This window comes from Neoarius graeffei, chromosome 23, assembly GCF_027579695.1.
Source record: "Neoarius graeffei isolate fNeoGra1 chromosome 23, fNeoGra1.pri, whole genome shotgun sequence".
Taxonomy (NCBI): Eukaryota; Metazoa; Chordata; class Actinopteri; order Siluriformes; family Ariidae; genus Neoarius; species Neoarius graeffei.
This window is the reverse complement of record NC_083591.1, coordinates 46,367,180-46,394,020: the sequence shown is the minus strand read 5'-3', so window position 1 is coordinate 46,394,020 and position 26,841 is coordinate 46,367,180. Positions and strand designations below refer to the sequence as shown.

Below are 26,841 nucleotides of genomic sequence, written 5' to 3'. Positions count from 1 at the left end.
CATGTGCCTGGTAGTATGTCATTCTTCATTTTGAAATGTTTGAAAATGGCAATCCTGTTTATAATCCCTGTTTTTATTAAATGGATCACTGGTTACCATTGTTTCCCAATGACCAAACACTGATAACCACGATTCCCATTACATTACATTATCTCATCTCATCAGCTCTAGCCGCTTTATCCTTCTACAGGGTCGCAGGCAAGCTGGAGCCTATCCCAGCTGACTACGGGTGAAAGGCGGCGTACACCCTGGACAAGTTGCCAGGTCATCACAGGGCTGACATATAGACACAGACAACCATTCACACTCACATTCACACCTACGGTCAATTTAGAGTCACCAGTTAATCTAACCTGCATGTCTTTGGACTGTGGGGGAAACCGGAGCACCCGGAGGAAACCCACGGGGAGAACATGCAAACTCCGCACAGAAAGGCCCTCGCCGGCCACGGGGCTCGAACCCGGACCTTCTTGCTGTGAGGCGACAGCGCTAACCACTACGCCGCCCCCATTACATTATATTAATGGAATTTAGCAGACGCTCTTATCCAGAGCAGTGTACAACATACCAAGAGCACTTAAGCCATTCCTGCTGGTCCAGGGAATCAAACCCGCAACCTGTCAGTGTCTTGGACTACTTTTTATTCACGTACTAACACTGGTCATCAAAACTGCTTCTCTGGCTTCCCAATGACCAAACACTGATCACCACTGTTCCCATTACATTATATTAATGGCATTTAGCAGATGCTCTTATCCAGAGCGCTGTACAACATGCCCAGAGCAGTTGGGGGTTCAGTGCTTTGCTCAAGAGCACTTCAGCCATTCCTGCTAGTCCAGGGAATCAAACCAGCAACCTGTCGGTGTCTTGGACTACTTTTTATTCACACTGGTCATCAAAACTGCTTCTCTGGCTTCCCAGTGACCAAACACTTAAGAAGTAATCATTTTCTATTCTAATAAAACTCTATTCTATTCAGCAACAAAATGTTATGCAAATTATCGTTATTGACAATTCAGTGATTGTGAATAAAAAGTAGTCCAAGACGAAATGTATGAGCTGCTAATTTCCTCTGAAAACAGCAACACTGGAGCCTCAGGCACAGCATTTATAGAGCCCAGAAATTCTTGAAATATTCTGCTCATGATTCAAGAAAAACAGTTTCACATTAATCACACATTTAAATTGTAGTGTTTTCATTTAGCCTTTTATTAACGCCTTTGTTTCAATATTTACGGTAAGTAATAGACAACCCGGAAGTAGACTCTCGTGCTGCTGTAGCGGTTCAGGGAAAATATTTATGATATTGTTTTCAGTAATAATAAGACAGTAGCTGTGAGTGTTATTAATCTCTCATCGGGGGAAGGTTGGGGTGTATGAGAGGCTGAATAATCGAAGAGGACGATGCTGTCGGAGGACACGGCGAGCGGCGTTTCTTTCCACAGTCGGCTGGCCTCGGTCATGGCTGTGGTGGCTCAGTCTGCTGTGGCTGAAATCAGCAAGCTGTACGATGACGGGCTGCTGGTGCTGCGCCTGGAGGTCTGCCGCAAAGACTCGGAAATCGAGACGCTCAAGACAAAACTGGAGACGGCTGAAAACGAGCTGCGGCTTCTGAAAGAGTCTCAGCGCTCAGAGACCCGCAGCAGCACAACCACCACCACCGACCGCCTCCGCGCGGCTCCCTGCGCGCACACACCAGGTATGCGTGTATACACACGCACACACACGCCAGGTAAACCTCAGCAACACGCGCACACACACACCCACACGCCAGGTATACGTATACGCACACACGCACGCGCCAGGTATACGTATACGCACACCCACACCAGGTGCGCACACACGCACACACACCAGGTATACGTATACGCACACCCACACCAGGTGCGCGCACACACACACACACTCGCGCGCGTGCACACACCAGGTATACGTATACGCACGCGCCAGGTATACGTATACGCACACCCACACCAGGTGCGCGCACACACTCGCGCGCCAGGTATACGTATACGCACACACGCGCGCGCCAGGTATACGTATACGCACACACGCATGCGCCAGGTATACGTATACGCACACACGCATGCGCCAGGTATACGTATACGCACACCCACACCAGGTGCGCGCACACACACACACACTCGCGCGCGTGCACACACCAGGTATACGTATACGCACGCGCCAGGTATACGTATACGCACACCCACACCAGGTGCGCACACACACTCGCGCGCCAGGTATACGTATACGCACACACGCGCGCGCCAGGTATACGTATACGCACACACGCATGCGCCAGGTATACGTATACGCACACACGCATGCGCCAGGTATACGTATACGCACACACGCATGCGCCAGGTATACGTATACGCACACCCACACCAGGTGCGCACACACGCACGCGCACACACCAGGTATACGTATACGCACACACACGCGCACACACACACACGCGCGTGCACTGCGGTCTGCGCGGCCATCTTGGAAGTCAGTCGCTCCAGAGCGCGCATAGAGTACACATCATAGAGTACACATTCACCGATTCGTTTCCGCGTTAGAGGGCTTAGAAGCTTGGATTTTTAAATAATTTAGACACCTGAAGTGATGGAGCACTACTGTGAAAGTTTGGATAAGCAGGCACGGGAGCGTTATGCTGAGAAGGTACGTTTCATTGGGAATGTAGATCCATACACTGTTAGTGAGAAGGAATGGAAAGCTGAGCCCAGCTTGTTGCCGCATAATTATCAATTATTTTAGTCAATGAATTAAATATAGGCCTAGTATGTAACTTGTACTAACAGCATGTGTACATAAACATCACTAGGCCTAGATCTTAAATGCCATTTGATGCAACAATGCACTGCAGTAGACATAAGCTACCTAATGTGACAAATATATCCATTAATCATTGCTGAAAGTACATAGAAAAGATAAGTTTGTATCACATTTATTTTTAGTAACTATGAAATTCAAGACAATTTAACCTACCTGTCACAAAGTGATCAGAACAAATCCGGATACAGTCAAGTTGTCCTAAATTTGATCGGTTGATGGCAGCCAGCCACTGTCGTCTCCTCTGCTCGCTTTTCTCCTGTGCTGCAATTCCCTGGTTAGTCACGACTTTAGGGAGTCTGTAGAAGCTTTTGCCACCCTTTTCCCGCCGGCTACTACAGCCAACAATGACACACGTATTCGGCATTGTCACCCCTTTTTGCTTCGCTGGACAACAACAATGCACTGACACAGCGACCTTTGACTTCCAATATGGCCGCCGCCGGGTTCGCGCTGATCTCGAAGCACTCTATACACACACACCAGGTGTGTGTTTTTTTTATATATATATATATATATATATATATATATATATATATATATATATATAAAATATATACACACACACACACACACACACACCAGGTAAACCTGAGCAATACACACACAATATAAATTTTAGCATAAATACACAGGTGATTATAGAAAATCATGCGCGCTGACTGGTCGAGAAATTCAGAGTATTTCTCGATAATCACCTCAAGCGACTCGGCAAAATAGTGGTCAGTCACGTCATCATCATGTGGAACAGTTCCAAAATATGAAAGAAAATGCTGTTCCTAAAAGCACTAAAGATGCGCCAAAGTTTGGGCTGAAACTATTCAAAGTTAAGGTGGAAATGTGATTTATCTATTTCAAAACAAAGTATTTTATGCGAGTCGGCGTAGATAAACGACAAGTCTGGGCCATGCCTTTATTACATTTGCATGACGCTTTTGAAGTTTGAAATAATTTAATATGATTTTTAAAAATAATCACCCGTGTATTTATACTAAAACAGTCATCCGCCTCAGGCTCAGTGAATAATCGGTGAAATAATAACCTCGACTTCATCTCGATTATTATTCACCGATATTCACGTCGCATTCGGCAAATAATTGTTAAATAGTAGAATTTCTGAAAGAGTTATCACATATGTATTAAAAAATAAATAAAAGGCGTCAAAACAGAAAAAAAAAAAAAAGCGCACACACAAACAAGGACAGGGTACTCTGACGTAGGTTTCCTTCGGGTTCTCTATCTTTAAAAAAAACATGCCACAAGAGGACTGTCTCCACTAAACTGACTTTGTTCCACAGTGCCCCGAGGTGTACATAGCATTCGACCGGTTTTTAGTGTGAAATATCTTGTTTGATTCAGTCTTAAATAAGGATATGTAAAAAGTTTAAAATGGAACTCATATTTTCATCTTCTGTTCACATTCAGCCGACCTTAAAGAATGCACAGAGAGGACAAATCAGCAGCTTTCTTGGACACATAAACCTGCTACTGATGTGTGTAATGGAAAGCAAAACGATCACGTAGCAGAAATTAATTACAAATCCTCCGAAGAAACAAATTCTCAGGACATTCTCACAAAGGAAACGGCGCCCACCCCTACAGAGCCACAAACTTCCAGAGAGGATTTCGACCAGCCGGCATTCTGTGAGGAAGAGAGTGGACCAGTATTCCAGAAAAAGACAGAACAGGAGATACAGCCAGTTACTTTAGACGAGAGCAACGCAGAGTGTGTTGTGATTGAGGACAGAGAAACGCAGCTGTGGTCCGCCATGGAGAACAGCATGGAACATGCAGAGGACCCTGACTGCTCTATTGTAACCGAGCAAGACGGACATCCACTGATCTCCTCTGTGTGGAGCGTGAGTTCTAGTACGTCAAGTCCTGTGGGCGATATGACTATGATAAACAGACTCAGTGTAGAAGAAATAAGACCGCAACAGCATAGGAGTGAAAGAGGATCAAGAGAACCAAACCCATCGCGACAGGTACAACACAGAGCAAACACAGCGGTTGAACCGAGGCTTTTATTTCCTTCCAGAACTCATGAACGTGTCACGCTTTTAAGCAGTAGCATGAGCCAGAATCGGAACCAAAGACCTTTCACAGTAAACGACATCCCTATAGCCAGGTTACCTCAGAAGAGAAAGCCAGTGAGAGAGAAATGGTTCATGTGTTCGTTCTGTGGGAAAAGCTTTGACCGCATCAGCCATCTTCAGATGCACCACAGAATTCACACAGGAGAGAAACCGTTCCACTGCGGCATGTGCGGGAAGAGTTTCTCTCAGCAAAGCAACTTACGTACACACCAGAGAACACACAAAGATCTCAGGACACAAAGTAAAACGTTTTGAAAAATATAAGACAGCTAGAACATTTGTGAGTCATTTTTATTTTCTAATGGTTAGCAACACTGAACCATCTCAGTTGTCATTTTATTTTTTACAATAAACAAAAAGTTGTTGACACTTGTTACTGTCTTTACAAAATGCACAATAGAATACAGAAAAAAAAATCTATACAAAAAAGGTACAAACTGATCGATGGATTTGTCTCACCGTATTTACATGAACATCTTTCACAAATATACGTAGCACGCTGCTCCCGTGAACTTTGAAGCTAAGGCATTAATAAAGAGCAGCTAAACTAGGTTGTGGAGTTTAAACAAAATCATCATCATTGTATCTGATGATTAAAGAAAAAGCTGCAGAGATTCAGTAATATGTACGGTATGTAGTAATACAGTGTTTAATGAAAATTAAAATACGCTGAGGTAATTAATACGGAGAAAAAAAATACCTCTGAAAACACAAGTTGTTAAAGCAAAAAGAGCTAACCATGCTAGCGCCAAAGTAAAAAAAAAAAGTCACTTGTGTAACAGGTGTATATTCTTCTGGCAGTAAAAGCTGCTAATCCTTACAGTGATTTAAAGTTTTGTTTTTTGTTTGTTTCCCCCCCCCCCAAGCATGTGAATAAATGTCACTGAAAACTTCACGTGCTTCCTTCAGGGTCTCCTGCCCTTTCAGTGAGCTCTCTGTCCATCTGAGTAGCTCTGTCCTACTGCATGATGTAGCCTGAGCTGGAGATTATATATCGAGGTACAAAAGAGAACATCTGCTTCCTGCAGACACTAAAGGTCATGAAGGTTCGATAAACTGTCCAACATCCAGCCTTCATTATTGGCTGTGGACATGTCTGTCAATCTGCTTATAAATCACTCAAGTTTCCAAATGCTGTTTATTATCATTATTTTTATTTATTTATTTTTTTTAAAAGACCATAAACTCAGTAACCTTTTATAATTCTTTATAGACATGGAATTCAAAATCAAACGTATACGATTTTAACATGTCCTAAATTGTCAGGGTCAGCAAAATACTTAAAGTGCCATTCCACCATTGGATGCATTCTTTGGCATAAAATACAATATATTTTGACAACATATATAAATGGTATCACTAGATAGAGAAATCTTTTAGCTTCAAAATGATATATCAAACATAATTTTTTGACAACGACAAGTATATTAATTTTGCGACCAAAGTCACCTACCCTTTTAATTTCCGCGCGTGATGTCATCGGCAGGTTCCCCTTCTTGTGTACCACGTGACGTGGCACATATTAGCAATCGCGGATAGAACGCGATAAAAATAATACCAATAAATCTAGCTAACTGAAAGATTAACTCAATTTTTCGCAATTTTTTTGGCCCCCATATACGAGGAGAAATGACTCTCTCACTTTGGGGGTTTCCTGGTCTAAAAATAGACCGACACGTGGTACACAAGAAGGGGAACCTGCCGATGACATCACGTTTCACTACCGCGCGGAAATTAAAAGGGTAGGTGACTTTGGTCGCAAAATTAATATACTTGTCGTTGTCAAAAAATTATGTTTGATATATCATTTTGAAGCTAAAAGATTTCTCTGTCTAGTCATGTTGTCATAAAATATATTGTATTTTATGCCAAAGAATACATCCAATGGTGGAATGGCACTTTAAGAACGAGAGAAGAGTCTGTGAAATACTTGTTGGTTGTCCATCACACCTCCAATCCATCTGCTGGGTGTTTTTTTCCCCCCTTTTTGGTTTGTTTTTTGTTAAGAATAAACCTTTTGACCTTTATTTAGGTCAGCATATGGCAAAATACATGCAAGGGATTTGATTGTGAAAGTTAATTAACAAGCTGATTATTTACCCATTTTGAACATTTAATTCAAATGTTTCTGCTGTTCTGAATAAGAGCTATAGATGAAGGATTATCTTGTCTTCCAAATGAATTACCAAGCGTTAGAAAATTATCTGCCGGTGTTAAATCGGAACCTTTTAACTGGTAACGTTAATTTAATGTTACTTTTGCACTCATTCAGACAGTTTTCCGAATGCAGGCACAAGTCCTAACGGAGGAACTGCTACACGAGTTCATGTTTAGATGCTTTCACCAGCTCAACACGTTGCTGGTCGGCTTAAACCTGTTGATGTATCCATATCTGGACTTGCAGCCTGCTGGTAGAGGACCTGCGAGTAGAACAGAAAGCTGAATATGCGCCAACCTGCTTATGATATTAACGCGTGTGCTCCAGGGAGTGTAGAATGAATTTGTTGGTCGGATGAAGCAGCAAGCAGGACGAGCTCCACTGGACCACAAAGCTCATTACTGGTGACTTGAAAAGATCACAGGAATGACATGCCGTGTAGAAACATCTTCGCCTCATCATTATACGACATGGCCACGTGACTGGAGTATCACATTGTCTAGTTGAATATTTGACCTGGGGGTGCCGTTGCTGTAGTTGAAGTGGTTTGAAAATCCCTCCGAGTGCTGACATGAGTTTGAGGTACGGTCTCCCTCCTCTCCCTCTGGCATGCCTTCTCTCTGTTCCCACATGTATTTTTCTGTACTTTCTTCTCTTGAAACCCCCGAGGTCCTGGACAAGTGTGGAAGGCCCTGTTCTCTGCAAGCATTTAAATCCTAAGTGAGGGAAAGAGAAAGATCGTGTTAGTCCTCCACAGCCCCAAACGACTCATTTTCATAATTACATTCTTACTATTACTGCATGTATAGCTTGAGTGCAAATTTACTACTGACCACACAAGAAAGAGTGATATGCTGATGTTTCCCCAGTTTCAACCCAGCAACAGAAACCGAAGTGACATTTCCTGATCACTCGGCTGCTTTGTGCCCAAGTGATCTTGAGCAAAACTGCATTTATAGACCCTTTTCACTCACGTGACCTTCGTAAACGCGACCGCCATTTTGGACATGAAGAAATAACGGTTTATGGCACAGACCCTTTCGGTTCTCGCTCATCTAGCTGCTACAATGACTGCTTAGACTGCAACAATAATACCTAACACACATTTAAGTATCCGTCGTAAAGACGTGTAACTCGTCGAGTGACGAGTGTGTTCATTGATAAGCTAACACAATCTAAAAGTAGACATACCATCACACTGCCCTGGCGCTGTGTACAGTTTACCTTCTATGGTTTGTGCACTCACTATTTGCTAGGGCTGCACAATTAATCGAAAATCACGATTTTGGCTGCCACGATTAAATTCAATGAAAATCGCGATTTATTTCCATTTAAAATACGAGCTCTGCTGTATATCTGATCAAGCACTTTTTGACCAATACTCCGTCAAACCATTAGGGGGCGAACCGACGCATGTAAGGTTTCATTACTCCGCCTAAATAAGCAAACAAGCCAAGTGCAGTGTTGCCAGATTGGGCAGTTTTAAGTGCATTTTGGCGGGTTTTGATCATATTTTGGGCTGGAAAACGTCAGCAGCATCTGGCAACACTGGCCAAGTGCGCAGAGCTTCAGTGCAGCGGTATCTTCTTCAAGGGGTGATAGCGTGAGAGTAGGTAACAGATTGAGGTGAGAGAGAAAAGCTAACTATGTCGGAACAACAGACTATTTAGCACTGGAGGCAATGTTGTGACCTGCCTTCGCTCATGTTTAAAGCCAGAGCATGTTGATAGGCTGGTCTTTCTAGCTAAAAACTTGTAGGCCTCAGTATAATGCTATGTAATTGTTGCAATTGAGTTTTCAGTTCCTTCATCCTTTGGTAATTTCTTGGATAAATTTCATTTATTTGTCATTTGGAAATCAGAATTTCTCTTTTAAATAATTTCATTCTGCACTGAAAGCTGTTCATATTGTTTGTTTGAATATAGTGAAATAAAATTTAAGTGATTTCCCTAACATCAAGAATAATCGCGATTAATAATCACGATTACAATTTTGATCAAGATGATTGTGATTATCATTTTTTCCATAATCGTGCAGCCCTACTATTTGCCATTACTTTCTCCAATCCAATGTTCGAACTATGCCGATATTTTCGGGGTGTCCCTTTTTTCCCCTTGGGGGGGGGGGGGGGGGGGGGGGGGGTGTGTGTGTGTGTGTGTGCTTGCGCTTGTCTCAGAGCGCGGATCTCCAAACATATGAGAAGCCTCTCTTACGCACATATCACGCGGACTCCACACCTCCACACGCATCGCATCTGAAGTCATAACTCATCAGGGGAAATCGTGTCCGCATTGGCATGTTCAAAAAACAACCTCGCGTCAACAATGATACCACACGCAAGGAAAAAAAAAAAAAAAAAAAAACAGTCAGGCTACTCAACACATCTGATCTACAGCAGCACTAAAGTATCACTGGAAATCATGTCAACAACCAATCTTCCATTTCAACACGCGTCAACAAACAAATGGCACCACAAACATGAACGACTCGGTCAGGCTACCGATTCCAAACCCACAGCAGACCAATAATTAAATGCATCTTACCTTAAAGCAGAATCCATCACAAAGGAAGTCTGTTAGCACACTTCCTTTCTACTAGTTTGTGTCCCCAACCTGGCAGCAGCAGTCGTTGTTATATCGGTTTATTTCATCTTTGATGTAAACAACACTTCGGATATGCAAATGCTTCCCGTTACACACGATTGCTATGCCAATAAACATCATTTTGCCAATATTTTAGAGACCATCCATCTTCTCCGTCGGTCAGCATCTGTCGGGATCCGATAAACTGATAAATCTTGCCTTGTGTGTTGATGGTTACTACATCCAGGTGCACAACAATATAATGGCATGATGGAAGTCTTGCTGAAAGTAAAAACTTTCTTTGATGGCTATATTCCTTTCGATGCTTCGCCGTTGTTCCTCGTTGTTGGCTGTGGTAGACTACTGGTAGTTCATGTCCAAAATGGCGGCCGCGTTTGTCGTGACGTCACGTGGGAAGGGTCTATACACTGTGTGCACAATTATTAGGCAAGTGAGGACTCTGACCCTACCGGTATTTCTATGCATATTTTCCAACCCCAAGCTATATACACTTGAATACTAATTGGATTTAAGCATTCTCAGGTGGTATTTATTTATGTAATGAGGGACAGTGTGGCCTAAAGTCATTAACACCTTATATTAAGGTGTTCATAATTATTAAGCAGCTTCTTTATCTCAGGCAAAAACGGGCCAAAAAGAGATTTAACAGACACTGAAAAGACAAAAATTGTAAAATGCTTATCAGATAGATGCAGCACTCTTGAAATAGCTAAGCTATTGAAATGTGACCACAAAACAAAATGTTTTGTTAAAAATAGTCAACAGGGTTGAAAAAAAAAAAAAAAAAAAAAAAAGGGTGGAGAAGAAAAGACGCAAATTAACCGCAAAAGAATTGAGAAGGATTAAACATGAAGCTACCAGGAACCCGTTATCCTCCAGTGCCACCATATTCCAGAACTGCAACCTACCTGGAGTGTCTAGAAGGTGTTCGGTGCTCAGAGACATGGCCAAGGTAAGGAAGGCTAAACACGACCACCACTAAACAAGACTCACAAGCTGAACCGTCAATACTGGGCCAAGAAATATCTGAAGACAAATTTTTCAAAGGTTTTATGGACTGATGAAATGAGAGTGACTCTTGATGGACCAGATGGATGGGCCCGTGGCTGGATAACTAATGGACACACAGCACTACTTCGACTCAGGCACCAGCAAGGTAGAGGAGGGGTACTGGTATGGGCTGTTATTATTAAGGACGAACTAGTTGGACCATTTCGGGTTGAAGATGGACTTAAAATCAACTCCCAAACCTACTGCCAGTTTCTAGAAGATACATTCTTCAAGCAGTGGTACAGGAAGAAGTCTGGATCATTCAAGAAGGCCATGATTTTTATGCAAGACGATGCACCATCACATGCATCCAAGTACTCCACTGCTTGGCGAGCCAGCAAAGGCCTTAAAGATGAGAGTAATGACATGGTCCCCTTCCTCACCTGACTTAAACCCTATTGAGAACTTGTGGGCCCTTCTTAAACGTGAGATTTACAGTGAGAGAAGACAAAACACCACTCTGAACAACATTTGAGAGGCCGTGGATGCTGCTGCACAAAAAGTTGATCGTCAACAAATCAAAAGACTAACAGACTCCATGGATGGAAGGCTCATGGTAGTTACTGAAAAGAAGGGTGGCTATATTGGTCACTGAATATTTTTGAAATGCCAAAAGTGTTTGTTAATTCTGAGTTGTTTGTTACAGTTACTCTTAAAATTAACAAGTGAAATGGGAAAATTTTAGCTTTTCAATTAGTTGCGTAATAATTCTGCACACTAAATGTTGCCTAATAATTGTGCACACTTAAGATTCCCCTCAGAAAGCCTAAACTGGGAATTAAAATGGGATTCGCACATCTGCTCAATAGTCAACAAGGCTAACTGGATGCTTGGCTTTCTAAAAAGATCCTGTCCCTTGCTGACGGAAATTCAAGTGAGGAGGACTTTATATTTGTCGCTCGTCAAGTCACAGCTCTGTTACGCGTCTGAAGTATGGTCCCCTGCTAGTGTCACCCTTAGAAGCCTGTTAGAGTCCAACGACGTGCAATGCGCTGGATACTATGGTACGACAGCGTATTGGGGATGCTACTTACTCAGACAGACAGACTCAGAAGCCTGCACTTGCTTCCTCTGACTTATGATAGGGAGATTAGAGACTTAGTCTTTATATATAAATGCATTAATGGCCAAACAGATTTGAACATAAACCTCTACGTGTCTTTTGTAACTCATGACCGGTCTAGGGCCCAAAACCCGAAATTAATTTTAAAACCTGCACACTGCAGAACTTCAACTTATCAGGCCTCATTCTTCAATAGGATTGTTAAACCATGGAACTATGGATGCAGGCCCGGCACCAGGAACAGTTTACTAAGGGGGCAATTAGAAATCGCAAGGGGGCAAATATTTTTCATATAGTGTGTAGTAGTGATGGCAGTCTGACAACGTGTTTCAAACAAATTAACTGCGCCAACCACAAAACCACGGCCCCGAAGGTTGCTTTAGTACGGGAAAATCATGTGACATATTACCAGGGCAGTTGCGCTTTATCAACACCCGTGCCCACCTGTTAACCCTCCCCTCCAATTTTCTCACAGACACGCGGTACAACCGGAAAGATGCCAAACATAAAACAACACACACAAACCTACAGGCAAGTCCTTTACATTTAAAATACATACAAATAGCTCCGCGGCATGAAAACAAAACGTCAATGCAAGTCTAATGCCGCTTTTCCACTACAAACGCGGCTGAGTCGGGCTGAGCCGTGCCGTGCTGAGTCGGGCTGAGCGGGGCTGTTGGAGTTGCATTTCGACTACAACCGCGCTGAACCGTGCTGGCTGGAAGTGGGTGGACACATTGGGTGGAGTTAGCGAAAGTGGGTGGACGTCAGGTGATGTCGTTAAGCAGCGCAAACAGCGACATCAGTGAGCTTTTAAGCGGTAGTCTCACGACCCGAATAGTAAACAATAAACATGGAGGACATGGAGTCGTTAGTGTTGCTGGTCTTGGTGCTGTGGCTTGTTGTCACCGACCACGCGGACAGATACTGGCAAGAGCGTATAGATGAGGCGAGGCGCATAAGGCTTCAGAAATTCTCGTAATTCATAATTATTCTCCTTCCGGGTTTGCGGTGTTTACAGATCCCAGCACGCTCGCGGGGCGTGTGTGGGCATGTGAGGACACTCCTCCTCACCAATCAGTGCACAGGGGAGTGTCTGCTCACGCCCCCAGCCTCACTCGGCACGGCTTGGCTCGCTTCAGCCCCACTCCAAAACGGTGCGAGTTTTAGGGGCTAAGCAGGGCTGAAGCGAGCTGAGTCGTGCTGGTTTTTGGTAGTCGAAACACGAGCCGTGTCGGGCTGAAGTGAGCTGAAGCGAGCTGAAGTGAGCTGAAAAAGGGTAGTGGAAAAGGGCCATAAGGTACTTGGCTCGGCAGCCAAAATCATAATTTAAAAAAAATCAACAGACCCCGCGGCTGCACCAGTAATAGCCTTCCTGACTCGCACCGAGTCAACGCTAACCACTTAATCCGCGATCCCAGTTTAAGCGTGTAGGGGACAAAACACTCTGAAGTGATGAACTTTCACCCCTGCTGCATGGGGGGTGACGTCAACAACACATTCTTACGCTATTTGCGCACAAAGCGGACCATATATCAGGGTTTTTTCTAGAAAAATTTAGTATGAGGGCACTCACCATGGTGAGGGAGCGAAGCGGGGGGGGGATGGTGCCGGTTGTCCCCCCCCGTGCAAAGCCTCCAATGGGACATTCTGAGGCTATCGGAGAGGGAAATTGTAACAAATTGTCTGTCAACATTGAAAAAGAAAGAAGTAATCTTCTTCTGCCCTGGACAGTCTTTGGCTTTCTTCCGTTTCGTGCCGCGGGATGACATCTTTAAATGCCCAAGTGTCAACAAAAACAACTCGCGAACTACTTTTGTCAAAAGCTTCCGCGCCAGTGGGTGAAAGGTCATTCAGTCTCGAGAAATCTCACTCTACAAGTCAGCTGACCTTGTATGTAACCCATGTCAAATCTCGCGAGAGCAGCCACGACAAGTAAACAACTAAACAACATGGCACCTCAGTCTGGAAAACGCCAATTCGGATTGTTTTTGCACCGTCTGGCGGTGTATCAACTATGATTGGAATATTTTTGGAGTAATTATAACGTATTTGATGATCAGACACATTGTCACGTAGTGTTGCTGGGATGTTTTCACGGAGTCGGTAAGGGGGCGCACGCCGAGAGTAAGAGGGCGCAGTGCCCCTGTTCCCCCGTTTAGACGAAAGCCTGATATATGAACACATACACCAACATAAACGGAGATAAACTTAGCCTACAAAGAAAGAAAATGGATTCACAATATTGTGATTGAATTCGTTTAATTCGGTGGGGGAAAGACTACTCCCGTAAACTTGACTGCATATTACAGGATATTGCAGAGACAGTGCACTTGTAAGTACACATGTAAAACCCCCGCCCGCATGACCCCTCCCCTTGTCCTTATCACAGGTCTGTGTGCGCGCGGCTGTGTCAGCATTTCACACATACACCCACAAGAACTAGTAGTCCCCAGTAGTTAGGATTGATACATATGTCTAAAACAGGGTTAATATTTTCTTATATCCATTTTGATGCCATCTAACACACGGTCAGCAGCCAACTACGAGCTAACCGCCAACACTCTCAAAACCCTTTGCCTGCATGTACAGCATCAGCAATGAAAGAGTAACAGTGTGCAATGTAAGAATCATAACAACCAATCAGATTTGTTCTACCGTGCCAGTTTTAGTAGTGATTTATGTGAAATGTATTTTTGTGCAATGCGCAACCACTTAATATCTCGTATTTGAAAATGCAAGTTATTAATACGTCTATAATAAATTATATTTTCATAAGAAAACAATTAAGTGATCTGAGTTTCCGTTGAGGGGGCGGGGCTGTAGCCACGAGGGGGCGATGCCCCCTTTCGCCCCCCCCCACGGCGCCGAGCCTGTATGGATGTAAATATTTTTCCTCAGATAAATTCCGTAGCCTCCCTGTTTTCAAATCATCCCTGTTAGAGCTGTACTTTGAATTACTGACCTCCACCTATAATACAGACTTTTCATGTACTTGGTCTGTGTACCGTGACTGTGGTTGCCACAGATCAGTTTAGTCTAATTTTAATTGTATGATTTTTCTCTTTTATACCTTTGGGGAAACGCCTTGCATGGGTCGCCCGTTCGCGTTCTCCCCTTTGGGCTGACTTACTTTATTGTGTTTATTTTTATGTTTATTCCTTTTTTTTTATGTTTATTTTGTAACAGTCCAATAAAGTTGGTAAAATAAAAATAAATAAAAAATAAACTCCCTTTTCCCTTGTTAAACATTCAGGTTTTAGGTTTATTAACAATTTGGATTGACTGAGAGCACTGTATTTGTTCAGCAATAAAATTAATCCTCAGGAATACAACTTGCCTAATAATTGTGCACACGGTGTATAGTTATCTAGCATTTTGCATACACCATTTTCACATGGTAGTTTATCGATAATTATGGCAAGCAGATTTGCTCAGCATTTTTTTTTTTTTTAAGTGGTGAAAGAAAGAGGAATGAGAAGATAGGCTGGATTATGGTAAGATACTGTAATGACTGTCTCCTGCAGTCGGCCTAGACGACTACACACAGCACTGTGAAAGGTAATGCTCAAGTTAATTAACCTTTTTAACACCGTTTTTAAACTAGCTGGAAGCAGCAATTTACACTCATGAGCTCATTGCCTTTAGAAATACTGTACGTACAGAATTTGCAGCATTATGTACACCCTGCAGCATTTTTATAAAACTAAAACCATATTCACTCACTCCTCCTTTAAAGTGCCATTCCACCATTGGATGTATTCTTTGGCATAAAATACAATATATTTTGACAACATATATAAATGGTATCACTAGATAGAGAAATCTTTTAGCTTCAAAATGATAAACATAATTTTTTGACAACGACAAGTATATTAATTTTGCGACCAAAGTCACCTACCCTTTTAATTTCCGTGCGTGATGTCATCAGCAGGTTCCCCTTCTTGTGTACCACGTGATGTGTGACGTAGCACATATTATCAGCAATGGCGGATAGAACGCGATAAAAATAATACCAATAAATCTAGCTAATACCAATAAATCTAGCTAACTGAAAGATTAACTCAATTTTTCGCAATTTTTTTTGGCCCCCATATACGAGGAGAAATGACTCTCTCACTTTGGGGGTTTCCTGGTCTAAAAATAGACCGACACGTGGTACACAAGAAGGGGAACCTGCCGATGACATCACGTTTCACTACCGCGCGGAAATTAAAAGGGTAGGTGACTTTGGTTGCAAAATTAATATACTTGTCGTTGTCAAAAAATTATGTTTGATATATCATCTCATCTCATTATCTCTAGCCGCTTTATCCTTCTACAGGGTCGCAGGCAAGCTGGAGCCTATCCCAGCTGACTATGGGTGAAAGGCGGGGTACACCCTGGACAAGTCGCCAGGACATCACAGGGCTGACACACAGATACAGACAACCATTCACACTCACATTCACACCTACGCTCAATTTAGAGTCACCAGTTAACCTAACCTGCATGGGGGAAACCGGAGCACCCGGAGGAAACCCACGCGGACACGGGGAGAACATGCAAACTCCGCACAGAAAGGCCCTCGCCGGCCCCGGGGCTCGAACCCAGGACCTTCTTGCTGTGAGGCGACAGCGCTAACCACTACACCACCGTGCCGCCCCTGATATATCATTTTGAAGCTAAAAGATTTCTCTGTCTAGTCATGTTGCCATAAAATATATTGTATTTTATGCCAAAGAATACATCCAATGGTGGAATGACACTTTAACAACCACTTATTGTCCACCATTATCTGATCTGACCAAGAATGTGGCTTTGGTAAATTCTTATCAAGTATTGAATCTTTAGTATCGCAAATAACATTCGAAATCATTTTGGCCAAGCTTTAAAAAACATGTAATTGAATGAAACATGCGTAAACAGCAGTTAACGTTCCAAAGTGGATTATTTTCCTATAACAGCATGCCCCAAAGTAGGTTTTTTTCCTTTTGTACTACAGTGATTTGCCAACTATTCCACTTTTTACTTTATTAGTGAAGGTCATACTTTTTAACCATTTGTAGTTATATTTAAGGTTTATGGAATATCCACACAAGTTATCCTGTTATTACTTTATAGCAGCTATAAACAGTTGTTCCTCCACCAGCTTTTCTTTTGACCAAGAAAGTGCAAAAGACTTTTTGTCTTGACTGACTGTTACAAAGCACTAAACCTAAAGACTCCTTCCATAAATGTTAAACAAACATCACCTAACAGAAAGCGTCACAAGATCAATGATTATACTTGTTTCCTTGCTAAATAATATTTTTTAAATCCATCATCATCATCATGTGGAGCAATTGTCATATTAGTCTCTGTGATTGAGTTGTTACTATAGAAATAACATCAGAACGAGCATATTAAAATAAACCCATCCTCTAAATTACACCCAGAACTACTGTCAGAGCTGCTGTTACAGGAAATTAAAGCACACTTTCAGATTTGAGAATTATATAGCACTGTGGTATAAATGCATACATAATATACACACACGTGTGCAGGAAGCCTCACCAAAGTCGTATTACGGTCGTTTCCAAAGGATGCCTCTCTTTGTAAGTAGTATTGTCTCTCCATTTCTGTCCCTTTCCATCTCCCGCTGTCTCGCACGGAGCTGTAAGACCGGTAGAGGGCTGGACGGCCGATGCTGTCGCAGTCGCTGTATCTGCACTCGTTTGCCTGCTGAAACATAGTGGGATTTTCCTGATGAATAAGTGTTTGCAGTCTGCATCACATCATTACTGGCTCAGGCTTAAAATTATTTCACATCATCCACTATATTATTACACCATCCCAAAATGACATCAGTATGCAACTACATGACCTAGCTGACAAGATCTACTGTATATAAAACAAACAGTTATTATAGGAGCTGTCTGGACAGTGCAATCACATGATACAGTACCTCTAGTGAAATGTTACTGCTTTTTACAAAAGACTCCATCCTCAATCGGACACATTCTTCATTCTACAAGAACAGACACAGTAAAATGACATACAAGATCTCATGTCACTGTACAACCATGTTTGAAAAACATTCGGTTTGAGCCTTCCAGCATTTTAGTACTCTTCGTTGTACTTGTCTATAGAGGTTCAAGTTTCAGTCTTTGAGGCCAACAAGCCAATCCACATTCTTATTCGACAGCCTTTGGCACATCTGTGTGTGGTTTTGAACACTGCCCTTGGTGACCCAGTTCATATAAAAGTCTAGAGCTGGAACTGAGAAAAAAGCCAAAAATACTTCCTAGACAACTTAACTGGGCTTATATCTGTTTAAGGAGAGAAGCATTGTTGTTTTAAAGCAATAAAAACCATTACCATGTTTTCCAGACACTACCGGAAAGGTTTCCATTTGCAAACAACACAAGCTTTGTGTTTGTTAAAGCAGGAACTTGTCCATTATCACACCCCAGGTGTCAGTGTTCATGTTATATTTACAGCGTTATTGTCTCAATGTTTGCATGTACCATCAACAAATGGTGAGCTTTCATCTATTGAAAATAGGTGAGAAATAATTCCATGAGCAAAATCATACATCATATTCGATCTTTCAACCAACAGCAAGGCTGAGTTATTGTTTAGAAACACAGCAATTATAACATTTACAGTGACTGCTCACGGTTAATAAAAATAGCTATTAAACCCCCTCCCCCCCCACACACACACACTTTCAGGTACAGAAAAAAAACAGGCGTGCAGTTCTATTGTAAAAATTGTTCTAATTATTGTTCTAAAATAAAAGACTTAGGTGGTGTTTACATTAGACCACATCAGCGGATCATCAGATTAACGTTTTTAAAACGATTCGCGTGCACACAGCAACGCCAATACACGGATACGCTAATCACATGACTAATTAGACGGCACGTCACATGATCCCAGTGCATATCGGGCATGCGCAAGTCACTCGCCACTTGCAAGTGGAAGGATGGCAAGCGAACACCTTCTCCAGCAGATAAACACACCTGGCTGTGATGTTCATGTTCTCACTGAGTTTAAGCGCCTGAAGGAGGTTGAAATGTGTAAATAAACCTCAGTGCGGCTCAGCGCTTCCTCCTGCGCTCCAAATCACTCCGCCCTGAACAGCGAGTGCCCTCTGGAGGGTGCGCACTCCGGCCCTGCGCAGCTCACAGAGCGCGCGAGTGAAGCGCACGAGCAGTGATTCGGGACTGAGCCGCTGTGTGTGTGATCCCAACGCCAGCGAATCAGGAAGGTGGATGTCACAGTGACGTTGTCCAATGACGACGTCAGCTAGAGCTCAGCACAGCGTTTCCTCGTTCCTCAATGTTTACACAGCACCGGATCAGATACGAACTGGGTTGAATACGTGGGCCCTGGCGGATTCAAGTTGTTCCGCCTGTGGAGTCGTTTCCCAGCGTTTTAATGTGCACGGACAGTGCATCCGCGACGAAAACGAGACGGATATGGTCTAATGTAAACACCACCTTAAATATGACTCCTTTAACTGTTTGTTCAGGTCCAAGTGCTCTGTAATAGGAGCTGCAGGGAGGGGTCCTGCAGGTGACCATCCTCATCCAGCAAACCCCCCCCAGCAAAATAGGATAACAGCACATATATACTAGGCTTACTAGCTAGATAACTAATGTTAGGGATGAAAAGATATGAGACTCAGATAATAGAAACCAGGGCTTTGAACCGGTTCAAGGAACGAAAACCGGGAACTTTTTCTATTTCACATGGAACAGAAACGAAACCAGAAACTTTTATTTTTTATGTTCCGGAACAGAAACGCTTATTAAAAATAATGGTAACCGGTTAATACCGGTTTTTATTTCGTTCCTCAAAGTTTCCGTAGCCTACAAATAAAAAAGCCATTCTTCTCCTGCGCAAGTTTCTATGACCCGCTGGGGTTCACTTCCTGTGTGACGTTCGCTGACTGAATGGAGAGAGCGGGAAGGTGGACTACTATCACGTCTCCATGTGATAATAAGAGCATTACTGAGTGTCTGAGCAAAGAAGAGCCTGAACGTTGCAACCTCCCTATTGGCTGTTTGTAAAAATGTATCAGTTGTTGCCCTTGCCACGGGAATCATCGCGGGCTCGAGAGACGAGACCTGATGTGTTAGTTCGTTGGTAGCAGAACAAAATGTCTGGACACAAATCGGGTTTTCAGAAAAGGAAAGAAAATAAACGGAGGGTTGAAAATACAAAAAAGGAGGCAGAAAATGCAAAACGAGTTTTAAGGTAGGACAAATGGTTACTTTTCTGAGGCAGCCCGCCATGGCTGCCTGCAGGCTTATTTATTATAGCCCATTTAGTTAAAATAGTTGATATAAAATGTTTATAGTTATAGTTATGTGATGGTTGTCCTGATTTAGACTGGTGTTTTGTTTTTTTTTTGGGGGGGGGGTTGCGCGATGTTGCACCCGGGTCCAGATTAGGGCAGAACCGGCCCTGGCTACATTTCAGGTGTAGTTTGTTTTATGTATGTATGTACTTGCATAGATGTGTACTTGGTCTTCCAATATGGCACCTAACAAAATCTCGCGGCGCGGTGACGTCATGCGGTAGCCCTCTATAGGGCCTGACTAGCCTTTGGTAACACACTAAACGAATTATCTTTTCATTTTTGGCCCTTTTTCTGTTTGTGTAGATGGGAAGACATACTGAGAATCCAAATCGCCAACATTTGAAATAATAATTGTTTTGAATTATTTCTTGTCTTATTTAATGAAGGTTGTAATAGAATTAGCCTACATTTGGCTTAAGCTGGATGAGACAGAGACATAACTTTATAGCCATTTGTTAAACCGCTGACAGGGAACGTAATTAACCGTTCCGGGAACGAATTTTTTTTTTCTAACCGGTTCGGGAACGTCTATTTAATGGTGGAACCCAAAACCGGAAACGTTAAAATTCCGTTTCTGTTCGGAACGAACCAATAGGAAAAAAATTCTGGTTCAAAGCCCTGATAGAAACCCATTTGTGTCCCCCTGTGACAAGTTCCCAATCACTTACTAGCAGTTAGCTAGCTGAGTTATCATGGTTATGATATAGTTTGTCAAGTTTGCTTACTTTTCATGACAATGCAAAAAGCCAGATATTAAAATCCCATTTGTGACAAATGCAAGCTAGATTTCTAACAGTTAGCCAAGCTGTCTAGATCCATTGGGGGGGAATCATGGGTGTTATGGGATTTTTGGCAGGTTTAGAAAATGACAAAGCAAATCAAATCTCAGATACTGAAAACCAACTCCTAACTAACTGAGACAAATGTGTACATGTTTATTTGCAGCTAGTGATAATAGGGCTGGGGGAGTGTTTTCAAACTGTATATTCACGTCTGTTCATAGATATATACACATGTATAAAGAAGTTTTAAGGCCATTTTAGTAGTTTCTTTGGCATTATGAAGTATAAAATAATTAAAATGCCAAAACAGTTCAGGTACTATAGAAAAAGTACGTTAGACAACGGTACCGGTATCCTGGGGTCAGTATTGACCGAGTTGAGTCTCCTTATAGAGTTCTGTCTCGAAAGATTATTGATCTCCTCCCTGAAAGAAGAGGAAAAAAAAAAAAAGGACAAAGTAGGATTAAATTTTATTATAATCAATGTCAGATTTGTATTATTTAAGTGTTGCTAATAAAGGATGGTAGACTCACTTCTTCTCGGTGAGCTCCTTTTTAAGTTCCTTGGTCCTGCGTTTATGATGGCAGGTAACCAGAAGGATGATAATTGTCATGACAACTACTAAAGCCACGGCAGCTATACCCACTATGACAAGGAGATAGTTGTGGGAAGAGTCCTGGAAAGGTTCAGCTACTCCTTGAAATGGAAGGGGAAGAAAAAAAGTTGAATGCATTGTTTCTACCAAATGGGGGCGGTGTGTGTACATGAATGCCTAATAAATTGATATCAGGCGATAAATCATTATTTCGATAAGTGTTACAGAAGTTTGGTCCACTGCTTATATGCTGTAAGAAATTTATTAACAAGTTCATTTGAGAATTTTGGAAAATGTATGCAATTTAAGGAGAGAACATTCTGACAATACTGTGAGTAGTTTATTAAGAACTTAAATGAAGAAAAATTGTCACACTAAATCCTTCACTACTTTTAATGAACAACTACAATATGCACAGATTGAGATTTTTATTTGATTACTCATTTTGACTTCTCTTACTACAGTTGTCTTTTTCAAAAGAAACATACAAGACTGTCCCATGACTGAAGGCGACAGTGACTCTCTTGCATCAAAAAAGGAAGAGGAAGCTAAAGTGAAGGGAAAAAGCCTATTTTTTTCCATCAGCAGACACTGTTTTGTAATAAAGGCAAGTTTTCTTAAAGCTCACCATCCATTTTAAAGAGCAACATCACTTGCTTGGCGTGTGATACAGTAAGCATTCAAATCTGAGGGAGAGTGGGCTGTAGTCGTACATGTGAAACCAGAACCTTTTCACTATAAACTCTCAGAAAAAGGTACCAAACTACCTTTCCTTGTTTATGTGGTTATAAACTTGACGTGACATCTTTCATACCTTTATTATTTCTCTTTTAACTGGTAATATGAATATAGTGCACTTTTCAAGATAATTTAAGGTACACAGTTGGGCATTAAGGACTACTGCAAAGTAAAGTTACACCACCTCTGTACCTTTCCATGTAAAAAGACATATACTAAAAAGGTCCCACCCCAGAAACAAGGAAAGGTACAGTTTGGTACCTTTATTTCTGAGAGTTTACGATTTTGTAACCCAGGGATGAGAATGGGACATTTATATAAAAAAAAAAAAAAAAAAAAAACCTCTGAAATGTCTGCCAACTTTCCCACACACACATATATGAGAATGTTTTCAAATTCAGTGATGGTTTAAAACGTTTATAAACTTACTTTTATAACATTTAATAATCCCTAGTACTTATTAATCACAAATTCACAAGTAGTAATGATTAATAATCAATAATAATTACTATTACTACTAATTATTATTAGTGGTTGTTAATATTTATTCTTATTATATTAAAAACACTGTTGTAGATAAGTAATAAAACTAAAAAATTTTTTGTACAAATTACTTATATTGTACTATATTTAGAATTACTGTATTTTCTGGAGTTCTTTTTAATTGAGTTTTGAAATAAAGGTTGTTTATATATTTATATTAAACTTGGTACAACAAACAAATGTTAATTATGTAAAAAAAAAAAATGATGCTAATCACTATTATTTCCTATAAGCCCCATTTTCCATCTGACTTGTGCGCATGCGCGAACCCCCCTGCGTTTCACTCCGGAGTGCTTGACCTCTAACACACACACACACGCGCGCGCCTCGTGTCCGTGAAAAGCCAGTTTCCCAGTGGGCGTGTCCCCAGCGCTGCAGTACCGTCTTTAAACACATTTGTGCGATCCAGCGCTTTTTATCGCAAACGATTCTTCTTATTTTGGGGGTGCTTTCTAGCACCCACGTAAGCTACCTGTGTATCTCTCACTCTTCACAACCACCACACCGCACCACACTGCCTCCAGCAGCCTCCTAACGTTAGTTCTTGATCTACGGAATGCACAGAACCAATGCTGCCCCCAAAAGCTACGCTGGTCACTTTTAAAATTACAGTTAAAAAAAAAAAAATACCCCAAACCGGATGGAGACATTTCACTCGTTCGGTCCAATACTAAATTTAATACCTCCCTTTCGAAAATTCCAGTCATTCCAAACAATTTAAGACGTTTTTAGGCCTTGAAAACCGAAAGTTGTATTTAAGACTTTTTAAGGACCCACGGGAACCCTGTCCTCGCCTCGCGCCGACCCCTACCCCCCCAAAATTTTCTCAACGGGTTTACACGTTTCACAAAAATGACATTTTCAGCGGGAAAAACTCGGAATTCCGCGGATCCGCGGAAAATTCTCATCCCTGGTAACCACAGTGGAGAACATCCAGTGTACTCATGAAATCCCACAATGCATTACAGTAGGTTAGTGCCCAAATGGTGTACCCTAAATGGTAGAGAATAAACACTGATATTTCTCGGTTACAAAGCGTGAGGCAACATTTTGGACACAGGGATTATTTATGTCAGTAATCATGTGTATTGCACTCCGTTTCAGGAGGTGCAATGTAATTTTAATTAATTAAAAATACTGACAAAAGTAAATTGCAAGGCCATGTTGCAGAGATCACAGAGAGACTGAGCCTTACCTAGGAGCTGGACATTAATCTCTGTCTTCACCGATCCCACGGAGTTTTTGGCCTCACATTCATACACTCCTTCATCCGTTCTATTTAGGGGACGAGTGAAAATGAGCCTGTTCCCTTCCACAGATACGTCCTTGGGCAAAATCCCACCCTTCCTGAACAAAAATCAATCAATCATGTTTAATTACATATTCACTACAATATCCCTCAAAGTTTTTGATCAATATTGTAATACTGTTTAGTTATGTAAGATTTCTTATTAAAACACTGAATTATTATTCATATTATTGATTTATTTACTTTACTTTTACTACCCATTAGATGTTTATTTAGCAGGCATCATGAAGGCAAAAAATGTAAAGAGAACCCATTTAAACAAATGGGACAAAAATATGATACCTGGTCATTTACTTATTGAGGAAAATGATCCAATATTACATATCTGTGAGTGGCAAAAGCATGTGAACCTTTGCTTTCAGTATCTGGTGTGACCCCCTTGTGCAGCAATAACTGCAATTAAACGTTTCCGGTAACTGTTGATCAGTCCTGCACACCGGCTTGGAGGAATTTTAGCCCATTCCTCCATACAGAACAGCTTCAACTCTGGGATGTTGGTGGGTTTCCTCACATGAACTGCTCGCTTCAGGTCCTTCCACAACATTTCCATTGGATTAAGGTCAGGACTTTGACTTGGACATTCCGAAACATTCATTTTATTCTTCTTTAACCATTCTTTGGTAGAACGACTTGTGTGCTTAGGGTCGTTGTCTTGCTGCATGACCCACCTTCTCTTGAGATTCAGTTTATGGACAGATGTCCTGACATTTTCCTTTAGAATTCGCTGGTATAATTCAGAATTCATTATTCCATCAATGATGGCAAGCCGTCCTGGCCCAGATGCAGCAAAACAGGCCCAAACCATGATACTACCACCACGTTTGACAGATGGGATAAGGTTCTTATGCTGGAATGCAGTGTTTTCCTTTCTCCAAACATAACACTTCTCATTTAAACCAAAAAGTTCTATTTTGGTCTCATCCGTCCACAAAACATTTCTCCAATAGCCTTCTGGCTTGTCCACGTGCTCTTCAGCAAACTGCAGAGAAGCAGCAATGTTCTTTTTGGAGAGCAGTGGCTTTCTCTTTGCAACCCTGCCATGCACACCATTGTTGTTCAATGTGGAGCCCTGCACTCCCGCGGGAGTCCCGCGGGACTCGCCGCAAAGCAGTGCGACGCGGGACAAATTTTGAAAGCTCATTGCGGGCGCAGGCGGGACCGGAAGTGCACATATGCGCGTGCGGGCGGGAGCAGGAGTGCACATATGCAGCGCGGGTGGGAGTGGTGATAAGCTGCAGTCCCGCTAACTAAAAATGTGCTTGAAATAAATTTTATAAATTATTAATTTATGTCTATCATATATAATTTGTGCTGGATATTTTATTTGGCATTAATAAAAACATTTTAAGATACCTAAATTTGCAAAGAAAGTCAGATTGAATGAGAAATGGCATCTTAAAATTGCCATTGATCACCCTAAGGGGAAATTCTTTGATCACTCTAATGACTCGCAGTTCACACCCAGCTAGCAAGAAAACCATGAGTGAATTGATTTACTTGTTGCGTTAGTCTACAACTTTAATCAGAGAGACAGATTACACAGTGACGGTAGGCTTGACTCTATGCTATCCCAGAAATCCTTCCTGTAATATGCAAATTTGGCTGTCCAATCAGAGGCGGCCAAATTTGCATATTACAGGAAGGATTTCTGGGATAGCATGGAGTCAAGCCTACCGTCACTGTGTAACATGTCTCTCTGATTAAAGTTGTAGACTAACGCAAGCAGTAAATTTCTTTTACTAGCTGTGTTGCAATTAAAAAAAAAAAATAAAAAAATAAAAAAAAAACATTGGTACAAAGCAAGCCCATTCACTTTATGCTGATCAGAGAATTACAATGGTTTCTCATGTGATAAAAATGTGTGATTTGCGATTAAATATTTTAATCGTTTGACAGCACTAATTATTATTATTAGAGATATTACATGCTGAATTCAGAAACAAGGCAAACAATAACAAATGTGAGCTGTAGATATTTATGCTCAAATCCACTCAAAGTAGGGGGCGGGGCACCATCACGCTGTGTCAAGACAAGAACTTTCCTGAGAAATAACGCGAACGTCTGCATCATGCGGGATTTGCGGGCGGGAGCAGGACAAAATATGGCAGGCGCGGGCGGGAGCGGGACTGAAAATCATAATTCTTTGCGAGCGCGGGCGGGAGTGGGACTGCACAATGCGGGCGCGCGCGGGAGCGGGACTGAAAAATCCGACCCGCGCAGACCTGTAGTTCAATGTTCTCCTGATGGTGGACTCATGAACATTAACATTAGCCAATGTGAGAGAGGCCTTCAGTTGCTTAGAAGTTACCCCGGGGTCCTTTATGACCTCGCCGACTATTACATGCCTTGCTCTTGGAGTGATCTTTATTGGGTCGACCACTCCTGGGGAGGGTAACAATGGTCTTGAATTTCCTCCATTTGTACACAATCTGTCTGACTGTGGATTGGTGGAGTCCAAACTCTTTAGAGACGGTTTTGTAACCTTTTCCAGCCTGATGAGCATCAACAACACTTTTTCTGAGGTCCTCAGAAATCTCATTTGTTCATGCCATGATACACTTCCACAAACATGTGTTGTGAAGATCAGACTTTGATAGATCCCTGTTCTTTAAATAAAACAGGGTGCCCACTCACACCTGATTGTCATCCCATTGACTGAAAACACCAGACTCTAATTTCACCTTCTAATCCTAGAGGTTCACATACTTTTGCCACTCACAGATATGTAATATTG

At 41.9% G+C, this 26,841-nt stretch overlaps 2 protein-coding genes across 5 annotated transcripts in view; one reads left to right on the top strand and one right to left on the bottom strand.

Moving 5' to 3' along the window:
• Positions 1-1,250: 1,250 nt before the first annotated feature.
• On the top strand, positions 1,251-5,301 carry LOC132871770 (zinc finger protein 510). Of its 2 annotated transcripts, none has more exons than XM_060906260.1 (2): positions 1,251-1,699; positions 4,264-5,301. In XM_060906260.1, exons 1-2 carry the CDS (start codon positions 1,405-1,407, stop codon positions 5,187-5,189), a joined length of 1,221 nt encoding a protein of 406 aa, XP_060762243.1. In that variant the 5' UTR covers positions 1,251-1,404; the 3' UTR covers positions 5,190-5,301. The 2 variants fall into 2 exon arrangements, with proteins under 2 accessions (XP_060762243.1, XP_060762242.1); XM_060906259.1 differs by having other exon boundaries at positions 1,251-1,732.
• Positions 5,302-6,754: 1,453 nt separating this feature from the next.
• The window catches only part of nectin4b (nectin cell adhesion molecule 4b), a 38,820-nt gene continuing 18,733 nt past the window's right edge, over positions 6,755-26,841 (bottom strand). For 2 of the 3 annotated variants that reach the window (XM_060906256.1, XM_060906254.1), the window contains 6 exons: positions 23,994-24,145; positions 21,456-21,618; positions 21,271-21,346; positions 17,735-17,797; positions 17,344-17,511; positions 6,755-7,808 (listed from right to left, as the gene is read on the bottom strand). In XM_060906256.1, coding sequence (XP_060762239.1) covers positions 7,554-7,808; positions 17,344-17,511; positions 17,735-17,797; positions 21,271-21,346; positions 21,456-21,618; positions 23,994-24,145 — 877 coding nt within the window. In that variant the 3' untranslated portion in view covers positions 6,755-7,553. The remainder of the gene's footprint in view (positions 7,809-17,343; positions 17,512-17,734; positions 17,798-21,270; positions 21,347-21,455; positions 21,619-23,993; positions 24,146-26,841) is intronic. The other variant, XM_060906255.1, reaches the window with a different exon arrangement.

Excerpts from the sequence above, each read along its gene's own strand:
- LOC132871770 (XM_060906259.1), top strand. The coding sequence starts at position 1,405 with ATGCTGTCGGAGGACACGGCGAGCGGCGTTTCTTTCCACAGTCGGCTG. Across the intron at positions 1,733-4,263 it reads CACACGCACACACACGCCAG|CCGACCTTAAAGAATGCACA; the intron begins GTAAACCTCAGC and ends GTTCACATTCAG.